The following is a 21247-nucleotide window of genomic DNA, read 5'->3' as shown; positions in this document are numbered from 1 at the left end:
GCACTCTCCCCAACACCCCCCTCGGGACCACACCCCTCTACAAGTGGCCTGGCTCCCGCGCTTCCCCAGTTACTCTGTGCCCGTGTGAGGTCCTCTCCCCACGGGGGCGGCCGTCCACCCGGCTGCCTTTTCAGGCCCAGCTCAGCCCCGGCCAGTGGCAGGGGGCAATTAACTATTTGCAGGATACATGAATGAATGAGCTAAGGAACGCAGGACCGCTTTCTGGGAGACTGCGAGGGGGTTTCAGCAGAGGGTCAGGGCCCGAACCCTGGGCATCCTGGACCGGCAGGGACCCAGATCGGAACCCGGGGCAGCTGCACTGGGCAGCCCCGCCACGGGGGTGGGCAGGGGCGGGAGGCGGGGGCAGAGCCTGCGGACCCGCCTGCGAGGACGCGACCCGGGTCAGGCGGGCGCCTCGCCCTCACGTCCTCTCCGAGGGGCTGAAGGCGCGCTCACCGGCTGGGCGCCGGAGCGGTTCGCCTCCGGACAAGTCTGGCCCCGCCGCCGACCCGTAGGTCCCGCCCTTCTCTGTCGCTAGGCAACCCCTGGGCCGCGGAGAGAAAGCTAACCGACCTTGGGGCACCTCGGACGCCGGCGTCATGGATCTGGTCCTAATGCAGGAGCTGGCCCGCGCTGAGAGCCAGCAGGGTGAGTGGGGGGGGGCGCCGGGACCCGCCCGCCCCCCGCCCCTGGGGAGACCCCGGGACCCGCCGGACCCCGCCCCCCCGCCCCCCGGGGAGACCCCGGGACCCGCCGGACCCCTGCCCCCGGGGAGAACTCGGGACCCGCCGAGACCCTCACTGCTGGGGAGGTTGTCCTCACCCTGTTGACCCCCGCCCTGCCTGATCCAGTGACCCCTTGAAGCCAGCCCTTCGAGGATTTGTCTGACTTGGGTAAACTAAGGCGCCTTTTTTAAAAGGAAGCCTTTCGTCCTTCCTAACCGTTGCTCAAGGATTATTCACCTCACGCTGCTCCTGAAGCCGGAGTCGCAGAGCTGCTGCGGGGCCCGGAGGGCTGAGCTCGGGCATCTCGCTGCTGGGCTCCTTCCCCCGGAGAGGACCGGGCCAGCGCGGGCGCCAGCACGGGGGTGCCTGCCCGCCCCCAGCCCCGTCCCGGGCCCTCCTGACCGTCCCCACTGCCGCTTGGTGGTGCAATGGCCGCGTGACGACCAAATCTGCCTCAACTCCTGTCCTGATAGATGCTGCGTCCCTGAAGAGGGCTTATCAGTTGATCAAGTCCGCCAACCTGGGGAAATCAGAGTTTGACCCCACAGAAAGCTTCAGCCCCGACCTGTTTGTTTTGTGCGCAGAACAGGCCCTGAAGGTGATTAATCCCGGGGGTCCTAGGGAGGCGCCTTCAGGGGACCCCGATTTCTTGGTTTGTACTAGAAGCAGGAAGCGGCAGCCCCTGGTGGGTGGTCCACTGGGCCGCCCCCGCTGCGAACCTCTTGCGGGGGGGTCTGTGTTCTTGCGCAGATGGGGCAGCCCGAGGTGAGCGAGGACTGCATCCGGATGTACTTCAAGGTGAAGGGGCCGGTCACCCAGTTTCTGGGCCGAGCGCACCTGTGCAGGGCCCAGCTGTGTGCCCCCAAGTCCACCGAAAACGTGGTGAGAGGCGATTCCGGGCCCTGTCCCAGCGTCCCCGCCGGCCCTGCGTGCTGGTTCCTCCCGATTTTCTTTATTGTCTTTTTGAATCATGAAGCCTTGGTGTGTACAACCTTGAGTGTCTTGGCGAGGTGAAGCGCAGCCTTAGCTAGTTGGCCATCCTGAAATGAATATATAATTGTTCTACTGTATTTCTCCCCTGAGGTTGCTTTCATTCTCCTCAAAGTTGCACGGCTTGAACCGCCGCAGTTAAAATTCCCCCGCCTCCAGACGGCGTCAGGCAGACTCACCTTAAAATGGCTTTGTTGGGAGTTGGGTGACCAGATTCATCTTCAGTGAAGTGAGATGCCGCATTTCCCACCTGTGCTTTTCCCTGAGGGGTCTGGCTTGTATCCTTTTGACCTCTGCCCTTTGTGTCCCCGTGCCTGGTCATGCCTGCAGCACAGGTGGGGCGCAGGGTGGGGTGGGGGGTGGACTTCCAGGCTTCCAGGGAGGGGGCGGAGCTCCTGAGAGCTTCTGTGAACTCCCACTGTTCACACCGTGGGGGCCGGGCCATCTTCAGAGAGGCTTAATGTTCAGGGGAGTGACGGTGACCGGTGACTGATGTTCCAGTAGCAAATTTGATCTAATTGTGCATTCTTTATGTTGTTTAGGAAGAATTTGAAAATTGCGTGACTCAATATATGAAGGCAATCAACTTTGCAAAAGGAGAACCAAGGTGAGCAAGGCGGATCGGCCATTTCTAACTGAGTGTGTACAAGGTTTAGAACCAGAACTTACCAGGTGGTTCTGTCTGTTTGGACGCCGGGGTTTTTGTCTTGTTTTGTTTGTGTTTTACTGCATCTAAGGCTGTGGGCTCACGTCTCTAGCGTTGGAGCTGAGCCGCGTGCACACTCGACCCTTCAGCTGCATCCTCTTCCCTGTGCAAAGGTCTCTATGACCTGCAGATGCCTTTTGCCTGCTTTCTCTGTGGGAACCTCGCCCTTGACCAGTCCCCAGGCACCTCCCTTTCTGGTCCTCTCTGGGGGGTTGGCATCTGGGCTCCCTCCCTGCCCTGCCCCCACCGGCCTGTGCTCCCCCTGGCGGATCGCCTGGCCCACGGCTTCGTGTCTGGAGGGGTGATTCCCCTGAAACTCCAGCACAGTTTTCTACTTAATTACTGCTTAAATATTATTGAAATTGTTAAGTTTGCATACAAACTGGTATTGATACAGTCTATTTAAACAGGATACAACGTTTAAAGCACACTTAAGTATAAACCTTAGGTTCATTCATCATTCTCCCAGTGTCTGCTGTGGATGGCCTCCTCTGGCCAGCCCCTGTCGTAGGTGCTGGGGATACAGGGCCCAGCCCCGCAGACCCTTCCTCAGCGGGGACATCTGGATGGCAAGGCCCGGCCTTGAGCCAGAGGTTCTAAGGACAGTAGGTGTTTCAGGGGGACCATGCCCTGGAGCCCTGGAGCCCTGGAGCCCAAGCTGTGGGCACCCTTGGGGAGGGGCCTGGTCAGTGCTGCACTCCAGGGGTCTTGGGGGGACGTGCAGACTGCCTGGGGGGGACCAGGAACCTCGGGGGCTGGTGGATGAGGGGTCTGAGTAGCCCCACGAAGGAGCAGGCAGCCTTGTCTTCCTGCTGGGCCTGGTCCTCCCTCCTCTGGGGCACAGTGGTCATCGGCAGCACCCGTCCATCAGACGACCAGCACCGCCAGGTACCTGGGTCCTGCAAGGCAGAGGTGGCCCCTCCAGAGAGGCGCCTGGGTTCCCTCACTCGGGTTCTTCTGGGGGCTCCTGCGCCCTCAGGGAAAAGCCCAGCTTCTCAGGGCGCCCTGCTCCCTCCCCAGCGCTCCTCCTCACCCACCGTGCACTTTATCCACACGCACAGGGACCCCACCCAAGCCGCTTTCCCTGTACTGCTCTCCTGGCTGATTCCTCCAGGCAGCCTTCCTTGATGCCCCCTGCACTTGCCCGTTCTTGTCTATCCCTTGAAAGACGAAGGAGGCCTTCCTCATTGGGTAGTTTTATGGGGAGCTGATCACTTTTCAGAATGGCCGAAGGAGTGATGGGATGTCTGGTCTGGACCCAGGAGCCTGTGGCGGGGTCTGAACTGGAGCCACCTACTCGGCTGAGCAGGGCATCTGGCAGCCAGGCCAGGGCGGCTCGGGCAGGGCTGCTGCACCTGCCAGAGACAGAGGCCCTGGGTTCCCTCAGCAAGGGGCTCAGGACGGACTGGCTCTGGGTGAGCCTCACCCACCCTCTTCTTGTGCCCCAGGTATTACTTCCTGGTGTATAACGCGTCGGTCCTCTACTGGCGAATGGCGAGGCCATTTCTCAAGCCTGGGTATCATCACCACCTGATCCCCAGCCTCTCGCAAATCGTGAGCGTGTTGAATGAGACTGAGGAGGAGGACAAGGGCTGGCGGGCAGAGCTGATGCTGTGAGTCGCCAGACACCCGGCGGACGCTGGCCTTCCCCTGCCCGCTCCCGGTGGCCACATTTCACATCGCAGCCCTGGCAGTGCTCTCTAGTCTGAAGTTAGAGTCAGGTTTTGTGTGTCTTGTCTGCAGATGTTTCTAAACTCTGCAGACGTCATCACGGTGTCCTATCAGACAGGTGTTATTTACCACAGGACAAGTGCTTCTACTCAGAACCCAGGAAGTGGGAGCCTGTGTCATAGTCCTGGCTCGTGGTTTTGAAAATAAATAAGTTGTGAATCTAGTAGACATTCTAGCAACATACAGCTTGGCCAGAATGCTCACGCATCCAGGTGGCCCCACTTGGGAAGCTTGCCCCGAGCGCATAACCCCAGGGACAGACAGCCCTGCGTGGATGTCAGCAAGTGGTCCCCAGCCGGCCAGGTGGGCTGAAAGGCGCTCGGTGACACTTTCCTGTATTTGGGTGGCATTGTCTGCGGCCAGTGACTTTGTGGATGCCACTGGGGGGGGGCCCAGAGGGTCAGCCCTGAAGTTGGAATGCAGAGTGTGCAGGCATTCCTCACCTGCTTTACAGCTATGTGGGGAGGCCTTAACAGAAAAGTGAAACTATGCTCTTTCTGTAAAACACCGTTGTTTGAGTCCTCGGTAATCACAGCGCAACAGTCCCCTTTCCCTTTGCAGGCAGTGGCCGAGCTCTCCAGCCCCGGCCCCAGCCCAGTGAGCCCCATACTGGGCGTGGGGTAAGGAGCTGGCCAATCCCTGCATCTTTCTGAAATTTGTAAAACATAAAAATATAATGACCGGGTTATTAGACGTTTGCAGCAGAAAATGACTCCACCCAGGTTTAATATGGACTATTTTTGTATTATCCAGGGAGCTCCTGGAGTGTTATCTACAAACTGGAAAACACGAGGAGGCCGCGAAATTTTGTGCCACCGCAGCACCGTTCATCAAGGCTAATGCGCCACAGAAATACCGGCAAATATTTGCTCTTATGGTAAGCTGGAATATTCCAAACTGTAGAAAGAAGTCATTTTCTTAAGCCATTGTTCAGGAAACTGTGGATAAAAAACAGCCAAGACCATCCACTGAGAGATACAAAAACATACATACATATGTACGAGCATGAACAGAACAAAATCTTTTCCTTCGTTATGACTGAATATTTCCTTTTTAACAGCACTGAATTTTTTAAAAAGTTAGCAGAGAATTAGTAATTTAAGTAATTACTGCAACAGTGTGTAAAGAGCGTTCATCACCTCTTAATTTTATATATAGGAATCAAATTATATAAGAAAAACTAAACATAAAGCATAATAAATGAGAAAATGACTGTTAATTACAAAATTTTACTTTTAAAGGAGGAACATTTGTAAAATAATAGCTAAAAAAAATATCTGGTCTTTCCCTAATTATTTGCTTAAATCTCTGTTAATATTCTGTTTTCATCTTATAACAGGTCCGACATGAATTAATGGATGAGCTTCAGTTAAAGGAAGAAAAGAGGAGTTCTATTAGCCTGTCTGTTACTTTCCAGATTAATATGCTAAAAGCGTAAGCGCTTTGGGAAGGGGACAGGCACCGCGTAGTCTGTGTGCCGGGTCGGGCGCACGTGTGCAGGGACGGTGAGGCTGGATGGCGGGCTCGGCCTTGCCTCCCTTTACTGAGAGGCTCTGGGGCGGATGCCAGAGTGAGCGCAGCTCCTCAGCAGTGAGGAGGGTGGCTTTAGAAGAGAGGGACAGCAGCCATGTCAGATGCTTCAGTTGGCCCTGCCAAAGGAAGCTTGAGACTTGACCATGAGCTTGAACAAAAAGAGAGTAGTTGTGGGTGAAACCCTCATGGGACTGGGTGAGAGTGCATGGGAGAGATTGTACCCAGGTAGAGACCTGCTGTGGTGGCGAGAGGGAAATAGGATGGTAGAGAACCTTGTGTGTGAGTGAGGAGATCCCAGTGTGTGAGTGAGGAGGTCCCAGTGTGTGAGTGAGGAGGTCCCAGTGTGTGAGTGAGGAGATCCCAGTGTGTGAGTGAGGAGGTCCCAGTGTGTGAGTGAGGAGGTCCCAGTGTGTGAGTGAGGAGGTCCCAGTGTGTGTGAGTGAGGAGATCCCAGCGTGTGTGAGTGAGGAGATCCCGGTATGTGTGAGGAGATCCCAGTGTGTTAGGAGATCCCAGTGTGTGAGTGAGGAGATCCCAGTGTGTGAGTGAGGAGATCCCGGTATGAGAGTGAGGAGATCCCAGCATGTGTGAGTGAGGAGATCCCGGTGTGAGAGTGAGGAGGTCCCAGTGTGTGAGTGGGGAGGACAGCTGTCCAGAGGAGGCAGGTGCTGGTCTGGGTTGGATCTGGGCAGATGGGAAGTGCCAAGCCTCCCTTCCGGTGGGCTCTTGGTGTGGGACTCGTTCTGGGTGCAGGGCCTGTGCACAGCGTCCTCGGGGTCCGTTCTTAGTGATGGAGGAAGATAGAGCCTGGGCTGGCAGTGAGGGAGGAGGGGCGTGAGAGGTCATCAGGAGAATGGAGGGGAGGAAGGAGGAGGTGTCACCTTCGGCCTTCTGTTCAGTGAGGACACAAGTTCATAGACTTCAGATTTTTTTAGGATAATTTAAATCTGACAGGATCTTTTGGTTGTTTAATATTTGATTAAATTGATCTACATTCTAGAAAATTGGATAAAAATGATTTATCTGAAGATATCAACAGAATTCTGAAGGATACGTATAAATGTTTAAGTTATTACAATCACCAGCACTTTCCTTCAGTCAGAGAGGAGAAGTAAGTGTTTATGTTTTTCCAGTTTCACATCTATGTACAGCATTTCGTAGCTATAGGAAAATGTGGGGAAAAAAAACGTAACCATAATCACCCAAGCAAGTATCAGCCATTGTGGAGGTTTTAGTGTATTTCTGTCTAGTCTTTTTTGTCCTGAGGTTTGTACTGTTTGGCAGCACTTGGGTTATGAAACTTCACATCATACTTTTTTAAAGTCAAATTCGACTTCTAATCACAAGTGCTTTTCAAGTCGTTGCACCGTCTTACACCTCTGAGCAGACGCCTGGCAGTTCGGCAGCGGAAGCACAGGCCTCTCGCTGAGCGGCTCAGTTGTCAGTTCCCTGCTCCCTGAGTCCTGGGAGCGCTTCTCAGGGTTCAGTCCTGGGTCGGATTCCTGGGAACTGGTAGTTGAGCCAGAGGCTGAAAGAAAGGTCTGGAATGTACCCCCAGTTCAGCTCTTTCATCAGGTTCTCTGAGTTGTTCTAACTCAGAGCAGGTCCAGCTCGTCCCGTCCCTGGGCACAGCCTCCCTCAGGGGCCCCGGGAGGTTCCAGAGGGGGGACCCTGGGGACAGAGGGGACCGCATGACACCAGGACAGCTGCCCCGCCGCCTGGGATGGCACTGACTCCACTGCAGGTCCGCTGCCTGCTGGCGAAGTGGAACTTTCTTTCATATATTTACGGACATTTTTTTTCTCTCGTTAATTTTCCAATGATTTCTTTTGCCCAGTTTTTAAAAAGGAGGTTGTAAATCATTTTACTAAGGACTTGCAAAAGCTTTTTCTGTTTCAAAATTTGAGCCCTCCAGTTGCAGTATAATTATCAATTGTGTCAGTATGTTTACCTTTTAGGTCTTTTAAAACAATTTTTGATGTACAGATGTGTTTTATTTTTATTTTATTTATTTATTTTTGGCTGCATTGGGTCTTTGTTGCTGCGCGTGGGCTTCTCATTGCGGTGGCTTCTCTTGTCGCGGAGCCTGGGCTCTAGGCGCGCGGGCTTCATTCAGTAGTTGTGGCGCACGGGCTTAGTTGCTCCGCGGCATGTGGGATCTTCCGGGACCAGGGCGCAAACCCGTGTCCCCTGCATTGGCAGGCAGATTCCTAACCACTGCACCACCAGGCAAGTCCCCAGGTGTGTTTTATTTAAGATAAGAATAATTTGAGCTGACGTTCATCCCCCACCATCCTGGACCAGGCTCCATTTAGACCGTCAGGGAGTCCCCACACACCTGGCCCAGCAGCCCGGTCGGTGGGCACTGACCCGGCTCCCCCAGGAGCCCTGGCGTGTGGCCCGCACGGAGCCAGCTGCGCCCCTGCTCCTGACCCCGGGCCTCTGTGCCTGCGCCCGCCACACGCCCCCTCTCCCCCCGCCCGTGGGTCTGTGGCTTCGCCGTTGCCAGTTTACTGTGTTGTGGCTCAGAGGCCGGCTGAGTGGCTTGTGATGCAGCTTCCCGAGTGCTCAGCCCAGTTGCTGCTCCCAGGCCTGGAAGGGGCGTGTCCCCTGCTGCCCAGGGTCACGGGCTCAGCCGCTTGGAGATGCTGTCTGTGGGGTCAGGTCCTTCCTCAGCCCCGAGGCTCCAGCCGTCTGTGAGGGGCCCCTGGGCTTCTGTATCTGGAATTCTGGGTAGAAATAAAAGTTCTGTGAGTTTAAGACCAAAACAGGACTGAAAATCAGTGATGGCTCCCTTTGTGGGTTCTCCCTTCTTCCCTGCACAACAGGCCCAGGCGGCCGGAGCTCGGGGAGGCCAGAGGGGCTGTCATTCTGGAGGCCCCGCCAGGGCCCTTGGAGGTCCGGGCTGCACGGGTCGGGGCGGAGGGCAGGGACCCGCACCCACCCCAGTGAAGGGAGAAGGGAGGGTGCCTATTAACAGCGGACAAGCTGCTTGCTTCCGGGGTGAGTCGGGAGGCGGAGATACTGGACAATATTCTCCTGCCTGAGAAGTGTCTTTGAGACTGAAAAACGAAGCAGCAGCTCCATAAAGTACAGTTAGGAAGTTCATCGTGGGGACTGACACACAGGCAGGAACGGTCTGCGGACGACAATCCAGAGGCATCGCAGCTGTGCTCCGAGCCACCGAAAGGGGCACAGGGGACTTAAAGGAGGACTTAAAGGGGCCAGAGCTAAAAATGGCACCTGGCTACCAAGTGGGACCGAGGGTTTCCCTCCCCTGGGGGTCCCGTGACCACTGGCAGCACAGGGCACTCTTCAGTTTTCATGTCAGGTGAAGGCAAGCGTTAGCGTTGCCGGGGCTCCTCTGGCGGGGGCGCATTCCTTGTGAGTGGGCGGAAGTTGGGTCGCGGTCACTAGAAGGGGGCGGGGTGGGGCTGCGGGCCTGAGAGGAGCTGACAAAGTGCAGTCCGTGTGGTCCGGCCACACTCAGATTGTGACGCCTGCCTCGGAAAGAGCAGGGGGGTGTTGGCTTATCCCCAAGGGAGGCTGGCATGTCTGGGGATGCTGCTGGTGGCCACGGTTGCTGGTGACCAGGGGTGCTGCTAAACACTCCACCGTGTGCAGGACGGGTCCCCACCCAGCAGAGAATTGCCTCATCAAGACGTGATGGTGTCAGGCTGAGAAGCCTGGCCCATCTCCCACCAGAACCACTGCCTTGATTCCTGCAGGTTTATATTAAGTCTTAAAATCAGGCAGTTTAGTCCTCTGACTTGTTCTTTTTCAGAGTTGCTTAGGATAGCCTAGGTCCTTTGCATTTCCATACACGTTTTAGCATCGACCTGCTGATTTCCACAAAGACCCCGATTGGCGATTGGTGACTGTGAGTGCTCTGGTCACGGGATAGGAAGAGCCGGCCCCGAGGAAATGCGTGTCTGTCTCTTGTCGCCCCTGCCCCCTACCAAGGGCTCAAGTGGTGATGCCCAGGGCTCACAGCCCCTCATCAGGCTGCGCCTGCACCTGTCCTGAGGCAGTGGAAGTCCCTCCACATCCTGTGTCAGGGCCAGAGGGGGCTGGGCTTAGGGACCCTCACCACAGGATTTCTCTTCTCTTCCATTTTATTCCTGCCTCCCGTGAGTGACAGCTGAAGGCTTATTCTACCCACAGGTGGGTGTTTCTTGTTGTCTCCTATTGACCCGATGCTGTTTTGTTTCTGTTTCCAGAATTCTTTTGCTTTTTGAATTAGCTCATCTTTCTCTGATCTTGACATGTGGGGAGATCGCCTCTGACTGCCTCTCAGACTTGAAGAAGATGGACAGCAAAGTAGGTGGTCAGGGGCTGGGGGCACCACCCCCGCTCGCTGGGACCTGGGCATGAGAGGCAAACAAACAAAACGGGAAAGGAATTCAAAAGCCCCTCACCAGGAGGGCCTAAGTTGTTGTGTTGGTAAATTCCTTTCAGGCTTTTTAAAGTGCAATTCATACAGTTGAGATGATGTGATTTTTGCAGTTTTGCATCAATAATATCATTAATGATAAATGAATCAATTTGTCAAGAGAATATAACAATTGTACATGTATATGCATCCAACATCGGAGCACCTAAATATATTAAGCAAATACTAACAAATCTGAAAGCAGAAATAGACAGCAATGCAACAATATAGGAATCTTTAATACCCCACTTTCAACATGGATAGATCATCCAGACAGAAGATCAATAAGTATGTATTGAGCTTGAACTACACTTTAGACAAAATGAGCCTAATAGACATCTGTAGAACATTCCATTCAATGGAGGAAAATACACATTCTTCTCAAGCACACATGGAACATTCTCCAGGACAGATCATATATTAGATCAGCGGTACCCAACCTTTTGGGCACCAGGGACCAGTTTCGAGGAAGACAGTTCTTCCATGGATGGTGGGTGGGGGTTGTTCAGGCGGTAATGCGAGCGCTGGGGAGCGGCAGGTGACGCTTTGCTCGCTCGCCCGCCGCTCACCTCCAGCTGTGCGGCCTGGTTCCTAACAGGCTGTGGACTGGTACCGGTCCACAGACCGAGGGTTGGGGACCCCTGTGTTAGATCATAAAACAAGTCTCAACAAATTTAAGATGATTTTCTGACCACAATGGTGTGACACCAGAAATCAGCAACAGGAGGAAAGCTAGAAATTCACACAAGTGTGGAAATTAAACAACATACTCCTGAACAAAGAAGAAATCAAAAGGGAAAAAAGATTTTGAAACATAGGACAATGGAAACACAACATACCAAAACTTATAGAATATAGCAAAAGCAGTCCTAAGAGGGAAGTTCATAGCCAAAAACACCTACAATAAGAAAAAAGAAAGATTTCAAATAAATGACCTATATTTATACCTCAAGGAACTAAAAAAAAAAAAACCCAAAAGAACAGAACAAAGCCCAAAGTTAGCAGAAGGAAGGAAATAACAAAGATCACAGCAAAAAACAAATGAAATAGAGACCAGAAAACAAATAGAAAAGATCATTGAAACTAACAGCTGGTTTTTTGAAAAAAATAAACAAAATTGACAAACAGCTAGACTAGGAAAAAAAGAGAAGGCTCAGAATCAGAAATGAAAGAGGAGACATTACAACTGATAACACAGACATACAAAGGATCATAGAGACTACTGTGAACAATTATATGCCAGGAAGATGGGTAACCTATAGGAAATGGATAAATTCCCAGAAGCATACAACCTACCAAGACTGAATCATGGAGAAATAGAAAATCTGAATAGACCAATGGGTAAGGAGATTGTATCAGTAATCAAAAAGTCTCCCAACAAGGACAAGATGACTTCACTGGTGAATTCTACCAAACATTTGAAGAAGAATTAATGCTAATCCTTCAAAAATTCTTCCAAAAAATTGAAGAGAAAGGAACACTCCCCAATTCAGTTCACAGGGTGAGAATTACCCTGATACCAAACCAGACAAAGACACTATAAGAAAAGAAAATTACAGGCCAATATCACAGATGAACACAGATGCAAAAATCCTCAACAAAATACTAGCAAATTGAATTCAGCAGAACATTGTAAAGATCAAACACCATGATCAGTGAGATTTATCCTGAGGTTGAAAGGATGGTTTAACATAGGCAAATCAATAAATGCGATATATCACATTAACAGAATGAAGGGTAAATATACAATCATCTTAATAGATGCAGGAAAAGCATTTGACAAGATTCAACATCCTGTCATGATAAAAACTCTCAACAAATTGGGTATAGAAGGAATGTACCTCCACGTAACAAAGACCACATACGACAAGCCCCCAGCTAACATATTCAATGGTGAAAGACTAAAAGCTTTTCTTCTAATACCAAGAATAAAACAAGGTTGCCCACTCTTGCCACTTCTGTGCAACAAAGTACTGGAAGTTCTAGCCACAACAGTCAGACAAGAAAAAGAAAAGTCATCCAAATCAGAAAGGAAGAAGTAAATGCGTCCCTGTTTGCGTTTGGCATAACCTGTTTATACAGAGGAAACTCTAAAGACCCCACCAAAAACCATTAGAACTAATGAGCAAATTCAGTTAAGTTGCAGGATTCAAAATCATCATCCAAAAATCGGTTATGTTTCTGTTCACTAAAAATGAACTATCTGAGAGAGAAATTACAAAAACAATTCCATTTACAATAGCATCAAAAACAGTAAAAGACTTAAGAGTATATTTAACCAAAGAATTGAAAGACTTGTGCACTGAAAACTAGAAGACATTGATGAAAGAAATTGAAGAAGACACAAAGAATGGAAAGATATCCCATATTCTTGGATTGCAAGAATGAAAATTGTTAAAATGTCTATACTACCCAAAATCACTGACAGATTCAATGCAATCCTTATTACAATTCCAATGATATTTCTCAAGAAATAGAAAAAAAAATTGTATGGAACCACAGAAGAGCCAAAGCACTCTTGAGAAAGAAGAACAAAACTGGAGGCATCACACTTCCTTATTTCCAACTATACGCAAAGCCATAGTAATCAAAACATATGGTACTGGTACAAAAGTAGACACACAGACCAATGGAACAGAATTGAGAGCCCAGAAATAAGGCCACACACATAATGTCAACTAATCTTTGACAAGGGCAACAAGAAAACACCATAGGGAAAGGACACCGTTAAATGGTGCTGGGAAAACTGAATGGCCACATGCAGATGAATGAAATTGGACCCCTACCTTTCACCACTCACAAAAATTAAATGGACTACAGACTTTAAGACCTGAAATCATAAAACTCCTATATGAATACATAGGGCAAAAACTTATTGACATTGGTCTGGGCAATGATTTTTTGAATATGACAACAAAAGCAAAAGTAAACAAGTAGGACTACATCAAACTAAAAAGTGTCTGCACAGCAAAGGAAACAACACAATGAAAAGGCAACCTATGGCATAGGAGAAAAATATTTGCAAATCATATATCTGATAAGGATTTAATATCTAAAATATATAGGGAACTCATACATCAGTAGGAAATCATCATCATCCAATGGGAAACAATGGGCTAAGGACCTGAATAGACATTTTTCCAAAGAAGATACTCAAATCGTACATGAAAAGGTGCTCAACATCATCAGGGAGATAAAATCAAAACCTCAGTGAGTATCACCCCACACCTGTTAGAATGGCTGTTATCAAAAAGACGAGATAACAAGTGTTGGTGAGGATGTGGAGAAAAGGGAACCCTTGTGTTCTGTTGTTGGGAATGTAAATTGATAACAGCTATTATGGAAAACAGTAGGGAAGTTCTTTGAAAAATTAAAAATAGAACTACCATATGATCTAGCAATCCCACTTCTGTGTGTATGTCCAAAGGAAATGAAATCAGGATCTCAAAGAGATACCTACACCCCCATGTTCACTGCAGCATTATTCACAAAAGCAAGATGTGGAAACAACCTAAGTGTCTGTTGATGGATGAATGGATAAAGAAAATTGTGTGTGTGTGTGTAATGCAGTGTTATTCAGCCATGAGAAAGGACATCCTGCCATTTGTGACAGTGTGGATGAATATGGAGAGCATTATGCTCAGTGAAAGAAGCCAGACAGAGAAACAGAATAGCATGGTGGTTGCCAGGGCCTGGGGGTGCAGGAAGTGGGGAGGTGCTGATCAAAGGGGACAAACTTTCAGCTTTAAGATGAAAACGTTTTGAGGATCTAATGTACAGCGTGGTGACTATAGTTCATAATTCTGTAGAGTATACTTGAAATTTGGTAAGAAAGATCTTAAGCATTCTCACCAAAAAGAAAACAAAACAACAATGTGAGGTGATGGATGAATTAATTCATTTGATTATGGGAATCATTCCACAATGTATACGCTTTTACACTTTACACATTTACTCTTTAAATATATACAATTTTATTTGTCAGTTATACCTAAATTAAAATTTTTACATAAAAATAAAGCAGAGTAGACATTTCAGAAAAAAAGATTAGCAAACTTTCGAAGGCATAGTAATGCAAACTATCCAAAATGAAACAGAAAGGAGAAACACTAAGGAGGATCTAGGGAACATGAGTGAGCTTGGGACGACTGCAAGCAGACTAATGTGTATGTAATCGGAGTCCCTGAAGAATAGAGAAAGGAGGGAACAGGAAAAAATATTTTAAGAAATAATGGCTCAAAATTCTAAATTTAATCGTCTGTAAAGCACAGGAAATTATATACTGAGGAACAGAGAGAAGAATGACAGCAGGCTTTCTGTAGGAAATTATACAAGCCAAAAGACATAAGATCAACATCCTTGAAATATTTTTTAAAAATTTTAAAAAACTATCAACCTAAAAAATCTACACTCAGAGAAAATATCTTTGAAAATCAGAGGCAAATAAGTATTTATTAAAATATACAAAATCTTAAAGAGTCTGACTTACACTGCAAGAAATTTTAAAGGACTTTTTCAAGCAGAAGGAAAATGATGCCAGGTGGAAATCTGGATCCACACAAATAGTGAAGAGGACCAGCAAGGGGAGCCACATGCGTCACAGAGAGGCTGAAAAATATGTAAATCTCTTGAAAAGATAATTGGCTATTTAAATCAAAGATAATAACATGGATCAAAAGACTCAATATTGTTAAGATGTCAATTTTCTCCAGATTGAACTGTACATTCAATGCAATTCAATCAAAGTCCCGGCGGGAGTGTTTCAAAAATTGACAAACTGAGTATAAAATTTATGTGGAAATGCAAAGGATCTAGAATAGCTAAAAGCAGCTTGCTAAAAGCAGCTTTGAAAAAGCAGAACAATGTCAGAAGATGAGCACGACCTGATAATAAAGGCACCGTGGTTAAGACAGGGTGGCCTTGACGTGGAGACTCACAGAGACTGAGGGACAGGACAGGGTCCAGAAAGAGACCCGCAAACTCGGGGCCTCCAGCTTGGATGAGGTGCAGAGGCTTCCGGTGGGTGACAGAGCATCTTGTCCCCGAATGGTACCGGATAAGGAAACAACCACACGCGAGAAAGTGAGCGTCGGCCTGCACTTCATACCGTGGACAGAAATTAACTCAAAATGCATCATAAACCAAAATGTGAGAGTTAAAATGATAAAACTTCTGGGAAAAACGTTAAGAGAAAAAAAATAAGAGGAAACTTTGTGAGCTGTTATCTCACAAGCACACACCTAGTAGATGGCTAGACTGGAGGCTGACTGTCCCAGATGGCCAGGAGTGGGATGGGAAACGGCAACCCCTTGGGAAAACAGTTGAGCAGTTTGTAAACGTTAAGTGTGCCCCAGCCACCCACCCAGCAAATCCCAGGCCCCTGCTGCCCCGCCGCCTCCAGCAGGACGCCCCGTCCAAACCCGACAGGGATTCAATGAAAGAAATTGCTGGCCAAATTTCATAACAGAGCGTTTGTCTGAAGTTGGTGTAGTTATTTCAAAGTTCTGTGTCCAGTGAAATTAACTATCAAAGGTGAAAAACAATTTTTTTCTAGCTTTCTCATTTAAATCTTTGCATCTTTTGGAAACATTTTAAGTTTTTCTTATATATATTTGTATTATCTAATTTTTATTTGTTGAATTTCTACCTAGTACACGAGTTATATTTTTAAATGGTCTTTGAAGTTAATGAATGTGCATGATCGCGTTCGTTAAAACTCTCCATCTTACACAACAACTCCTGTGCCCCGCAGGATCCTGGGAAGCTAATTGAAATCGAATGCCTGGAGTATGAATTGGAAGCTGTAAGACTTGCAAATAAAATTAAAATCTACACCCGAGAGGCTGTGGAGGTAAGTCCTCGACTAGGAGCCGCAGCAGATGCTGAACTGTTGTGCAGGTTCCCTGGACCCTGTGACTTGACTGGTGCCAGGTTTGGGGGGGAGACCTGACAGGCACGGGCCAGCCCCCTGTGCCCTGGTTTCCCACCCGCGACTGTGGCCTCGCTGGCAGGAGCTCCAGGGGCCTGGGTGGCCCTCAGCTGCCGAGGCCGGCTGCCGTCCTCCTCCGCGGCACGGAGCTGGGTCCCCCACGGCTCCCAGGGCCACCTTGGCCTGGCGGACGTCTGGGTTCATGCAGCCCATTCTCTGGGCCGGGGGCTGGGGTGAGACCGTCCTCTGGCCAAGCCCTCCTGCGGCCTGTGTGGAGTGGCCCACCCCAGCACACTGATAACGCTTGCCATTGGTGAACGCTGAGTCCCCATGAGAGCCCTTTGCCATCCTGACTCAGGTCCAGGAAGGCAGACGTTGCCCCGGCTCTAGTGCGGGGCTGTCGGCCTCGCTGGACTTGGGAAACAGAGGGCCTCCAGTGAAGTGGTGAGGTCATCACAGGGGCTGGGGGAGGGGGGACCCCGGGAGGGGGGAGGGCAGGTCCAGAGGACCCCCACGAGCGTTCCTCCCTCGCTGCCCCCTTTGGAAACCCCTGACTTGTCTAGAATATTCCACTGGTACTTAGTGAGGAGGCAGCTGTCTCTCTGAGGAGTTGGCGTGCGGCAGCCTGGTGACAGACCACGTGAGCTCAGCGTCCTGTGTAATGCAGTCAGAGCTGGTCCAGCAGCCACCGCCAGAAGAGGAGTCCAGCGGTCATTTACGTTCTTTAATAAGAATCCTGCAGCTGAAAAAAGGGAACCAAAATACACTGAAGCAGAATGATGGCGGCTGGCATTTCTTTGGGGCCCAGGTGTCCGCTCCCTGGCTCAGCTCCTGGGACCCTCTCTGGAGCCCTGTAGCCGGGCTGTCCTGCCCCACGTCCCCGCCTGGCCCGGGGGGAGCGGGAGAGGCAGCGTCGGCGCTGTGAGCTCTGCCAGAGGACGAGCCGCTGGGCCGGGGCTCCGCCAGTTCGAGGCCACCTGGGGCATGTGCGTGTTCCCTTTGGCCTTGCCCAGGTGGCTGCCCCTGCCGGCGTTGACCTTCTCGAGGGAGGTCGTGGGCTACCTGTGGACCGTGTGCTGCTGCTGGCAGGTGGTGGCGCTGGGACTGCACGGCTGTGTCCCTCTGCCTTTGTCGGCTTCGGACCTCGGGCCAGGGGCCCTTCAGGGGCACCGGTTCATGAGACTTTGATGGATGAATCTTGGCAGCCAGGAGGCACCGGGTCTGAACCCCAAGCCTGCGCTGGTCCCTGTGGCCTGGAAGCAGCACGAGGGGAGGCCCCCAGGTGCCAGAAGCCAGGGCCCGTGGACATGGCTGAGCTTGGGAGCCCGGGCAGCCCTGGTGGGCGCTGAGGGAGGCGTGGAGCTGGTGAGGCCCCTTGCACAGGCTGAGGCCGGCCAGCGCCTGTCTGCTGGGCAGGGCGTGTGGGGCACAGACTGCAGGAGCTGTTCACTGGGTAGTGGACGTAACTGGGCGTGGGCCCCATAAATATACAGGGCCAGGAGATCAGCAGCCTCGCCCAGATGGGCTCACAGAGGAGAGACACACCCAGAGGGTGCAGAGCCCGTTCTAAGCCGGGCCCTTCTAGAAAAAATCACGCAGGCCATTTCCACTGACAGACTCAGACTGTGGGCCCGGGCCCCACCTGCGGCCTCCTGGGCTCAGGGTCGGCCAGGGCTGCCCTGGCTTGCCCTGTGGTGCGCGTTGGCCCCCAGCCTCACACATGGGCCTCTGTCCTTTGTGCAGACCCAGCTGAATATAGTACGGAGACTGGACACGGTGCTCCAGCGAGCTGTGCGCCTGGGCGACCCGCGGGTCATCCACGTGGTGTGCGCCACGCAGTGGGGCACATGCCTCCCGCTGCTGCAGCACGACCTGCGGTGCCATCTGCGGAAGTCGCTGACCGCCATCGCGGAGGTCCTGGAGAAGGTGGACAGGTGGCGGCCCTGGGCTGTTCCCCCGGGAGGGGGACAAACGGGCGGGAGACCCTTGGGGTAAGGACGACGTCCAACTCATTTTCCCAAGAAGTGGGCAGGAAGGGCAGGAGGACTCCCCGGCTCCCCGCAGAAGTGCCAGCTCGAGAGGCCGGCAGCCCGTGGGGGAGGTGCGTCTGGAGTGCGGGGGGCAGGGCCTTGCGGGGGGAGGCTGGGGGGCACCCAGGCGGCGCCCATCTGAGGTCGAGAGGGTCCTGGGCTGCGTGGCAGGGGGATGGCAGGGCACAGGGCCTGTGGGCACAGGCGCAGGAGGGAAGGTGGGGTGGGCGGTGAGTCGGTGAGGCCCCCAGGCTGGGGGTCGCAGCCCATGGGGATGCTGCAGATGGTCCCCGGCAGACAAGGGGGCTGGGAGGCGGGGACTTGGTGTGTGGGCAGAGAAGAGGTGTGGAGGGTCACCCAGGAGGGGGGTGCAGCCGCAGGAAGGGGCAGAGGGGCGGGCTGCCCTGCCCCGTCTGCTCCTGTGATTAATTAAGGTTGGGTTTCATCACCTACTTGAGCCCTCGGAGCAGGGGTCTCGGCAGGCGAGCCAGGGGCCTGGTTGTCAGCCTGAGGGTGGGCAAGGGGGGTCCCCAGGGTCTCCAGTACGGTTCATTTCCTGCCGGCACCTGGGGGTCTTGGCTGTGAAGAGTTGCATCTCTCTTCAAATCTGGGATTTTTACCCATTTTAAAAATAGTTTCTCCCTCTGGAATCCCATGGGGATGTATGACGGGCTCCTAGCCCAGCTCCCGACCCTCCCCCACCCCCCAGCGAACCTTCCACACTCATGGCCCCACCCCCCATGTGTGACACGCTGAATTCTGACAGATTTCCTCCAGGCCATTAGTACTCTTTTATTTTACAAATTCTCTAATTTTCCTTCCTTTCTTTAGCCTATATTTTAAAATTTTAATGACTATTCCTTCCAAAATATCCTTTTAGTTTATTTTCATATTTGCCTGATTTTTAAAAATAATGTTTTCTAGTTGCCCTCTTTTTCTCTGACAGTTCTTTTTCTGATTAACTTTATTGAGATACAATTGCACACAATAGAGTACACACATTGTTAATGTCCCTTTGCTGTGTTGTTTTTTAATCATGGGTGGGTGTTGAGTGCTGTCTAATGTTTCTTCTGCATCTATTAAAAGGTCTATGACTTTTCTCTTTTGTTCTTTAATGTGGTGAATTACGCTGATTGAATTTTGAGTGGTGAACCAACCTTGCATTCTCTGCATGGTCCTGACATATGTCAGTGTGTTGTTAAAGATTTTTACGTGTAGGTTCATGAGGACGTTGGCCTGTGATTTTCTTCTTTTGTAATGTCTTTGTCAAGTTTTGACATCAAGGTCATGCTGAATTTATTAAATGAATTGGGAAGGTGGGAAGGATTCTTTCTCCTTTGCTTTCTGAAGGAGTTTGTGCAATATTAGTGTTGTCTTCCTTAAATGTTTGATAGAATCCAGTGAAACCACCTGGGCCCGTCTGAAGCGTTTCTTTTTCCATCCTTTCAATTCTCATCCTCTGTGGATCTTTCAATTTAAAGTGTAGAGCACAGCTTTTAAAAGCATGTAGTCTGCTGTTGGTCTCACTTCTTTCTGTCTAGTATGATAATCTCTGCCTTTTAACTGGAGTGTTGTCCCGCCTCCAGGGACCCCAGGCTCGTGCTGCCCACACCCAGTGCTGTGTTTGGTCCAGCTTTACAGTGGCTACTCATGGCAGAGACTTAATCACAGTTGGAAGCAGAAGGAACTCTGAAAATTACTCATTTCTAAGTCCTTTTCATCTGGCCCCATTCATCCTGTTTTGGCAGGGACGGAGTCTCTCATTCGAATCTGCTGTGCTTACTCACCGTCATCTCCGTGGCTTCCTTGAGCCAATGGTTTACCAGGTTGTTCCTGATGCTGGCTGTTCCGCTGTGTAGACCTCTCCGCCTGGCAGGTTGTTCCTGGCCAGGGCTGTTCCGCTGTGTAGACCTCTCCGCCTGGCAGGTTGTTCCCGGCCAGGGCTGTTCCGCTGTGTAGACCTCTCCGCCTGGCAGGTTGTTCCCGGCCAGGGCTGTTCCGCTGTGTAGACCTCTCCGCCTGGCAGGTTGTTCCCGGCCAGGGCTGTTCCGCTGTGTAGACCTCTCCGCCTGGCAGGTTGTTCCCGGCCAGGGCTGTTCCGCTGTGTAGACCTCTCCGCCTGGCAAGTTGTTCCTGGCCAGGGCTGTTCCGCTGTGTAGACCTCTCTGCCTGGCAGATTGTTCCTGGCCAGGGCTGTTCCGCTGTGTAGACCTCTCTGCCTGGCAGGTTGTTCCCGGCCAGGGCTGTTCCGCTGTGTAGACCTCTCCGCCTGGCAGGTTGTTCCTGATGCTGGCTTTTCTGCTGTGTAGACCTCTCTGCCTGGCAGGTTGTTCCTGACCAGGGCTGTGCCTCTGTGTAGACCTCTCTGTGTGGTGTCGGCTTGCCTCAGCTCGCTCCTCGGGTGGTCCAGCCCTGAATGAGTCTCGCATTATGGATTCAAGGTCAGGCTGCCCAGAGCACACAGTTCGGTGCTGGTCCAGCTCCCATTTTGTGGGCCTCCTCTTCCCCTGCCTCAAGACAGAAGGAAGTGCCCCTTTACTGGCTGCTGTCCAGACTTCCAGGCAGAGTCCGTGGAACCTGGTTCCCTCACGGGAGCGCAGACCTCATGCTTGGCATCAACCAGGTGCCCTCTCCTGCCCGCCACTCCTGCCCCCCGAGCAGCAGAGCGCCAGCCTCCAGGCGCCGTGGGCACTGCATCCTCTTCCCTGAGGTCAGAGGCCTAGCGTGTGACGCTCATGCCTTGTCGTGGCTGAGGGTCGGCTCGTGGGTCCCCTAGAACTTTAATTCGACCAAATTTGTTGGCTTCTCTGATGCTCGCGTCCAAGGTGGAGGCGTGGCGCGGGGCTCTGCGTGCTGCGGATGAAAGGCTTTGAGGAGACTGTATTACCGTCTTAGACACGGCCGTCTGCAGCCCCGCCCAGCCCAGGAGCCTCCAGCAGGCAGCAGCAGGGGCAAACGCCAGGCAGGGCCCACGGGTCCACGGGAGGCGTTCTGAGCAGGGGTGTGTGTGCTTCGGCCGACGAGACGGAGAGAACTCAGAGCAGGGCCGAGAGGGCCCATCCCCTGAGGCGAAGCCTGGGCTTCGGTTGTACTAAATTCACTTGCTTGGCTACGCCAAGAGCCTCCCGGGGTGCTGGACGAGATGCAGCGTCGGGCGCCCCGTGTTTGCTG

General features: G+C 51.6%; 1 protein-coding gene across 1 annotated transcript in view; it reads left to right on the top strand.

The window, feature by feature from the left end:
* Positions 1-563: 563 nt before the first annotated feature.
* The window catches only part of CFAP46 (cilia and flagella associated protein 46), an 84378-nt gene continuing 63694 nt past the window's right edge, over positions 564-21247 (top strand). Inside the window, exons 1-11 of the mRNA XM_068549113.1 lie at positions 564-648; positions 1199-1323; positions 1476-1607; positions 2258-2322; positions 3870-4034; positions 4906-5029; positions 5492-5586; positions 6686-6796; positions 9906-10005; positions 15870-15968; positions 17790-17980. Coding sequence (XP_068405214.1) covers positions 600-648; positions 1199-1323; positions 1476-1607; positions 2258-2322; positions 3870-4034; positions 4906-5029; positions 5492-5586; positions 6686-6796; positions 9906-10005; positions 15870-15968; positions 17790-17980 — 1256 coding nt within the window. The 5' untranslated portion in view covers positions 564-599. The remainder of the gene's footprint in view (positions 649-1198; positions 1324-1475; positions 1608-2257; positions 2323-3869; positions 4035-4905; positions 5030-5491; positions 5587-6685; positions 6797-9905; positions 10006-15869; positions 15969-17789; positions 17981-21247) is intronic.

The sequence above is a fragment of the Eschrichtius robustus genome, chromosome 7 (genome assembly GCF_028021215.1).
Source record: "Eschrichtius robustus isolate mEscRob2 chromosome 7, mEscRob2.pri, whole genome shotgun sequence".
In the NCBI taxonomy this organism is placed as follows: Eukaryota; Metazoa; Chordata; class Mammalia; order Artiodactyla; family Eschrichtiidae; genus Eschrichtius; species Eschrichtius robustus.
Note: the sequence above shows the minus strand (reverse complement) of the source record. Positions and strands in the feature narration are given on the sequence as shown.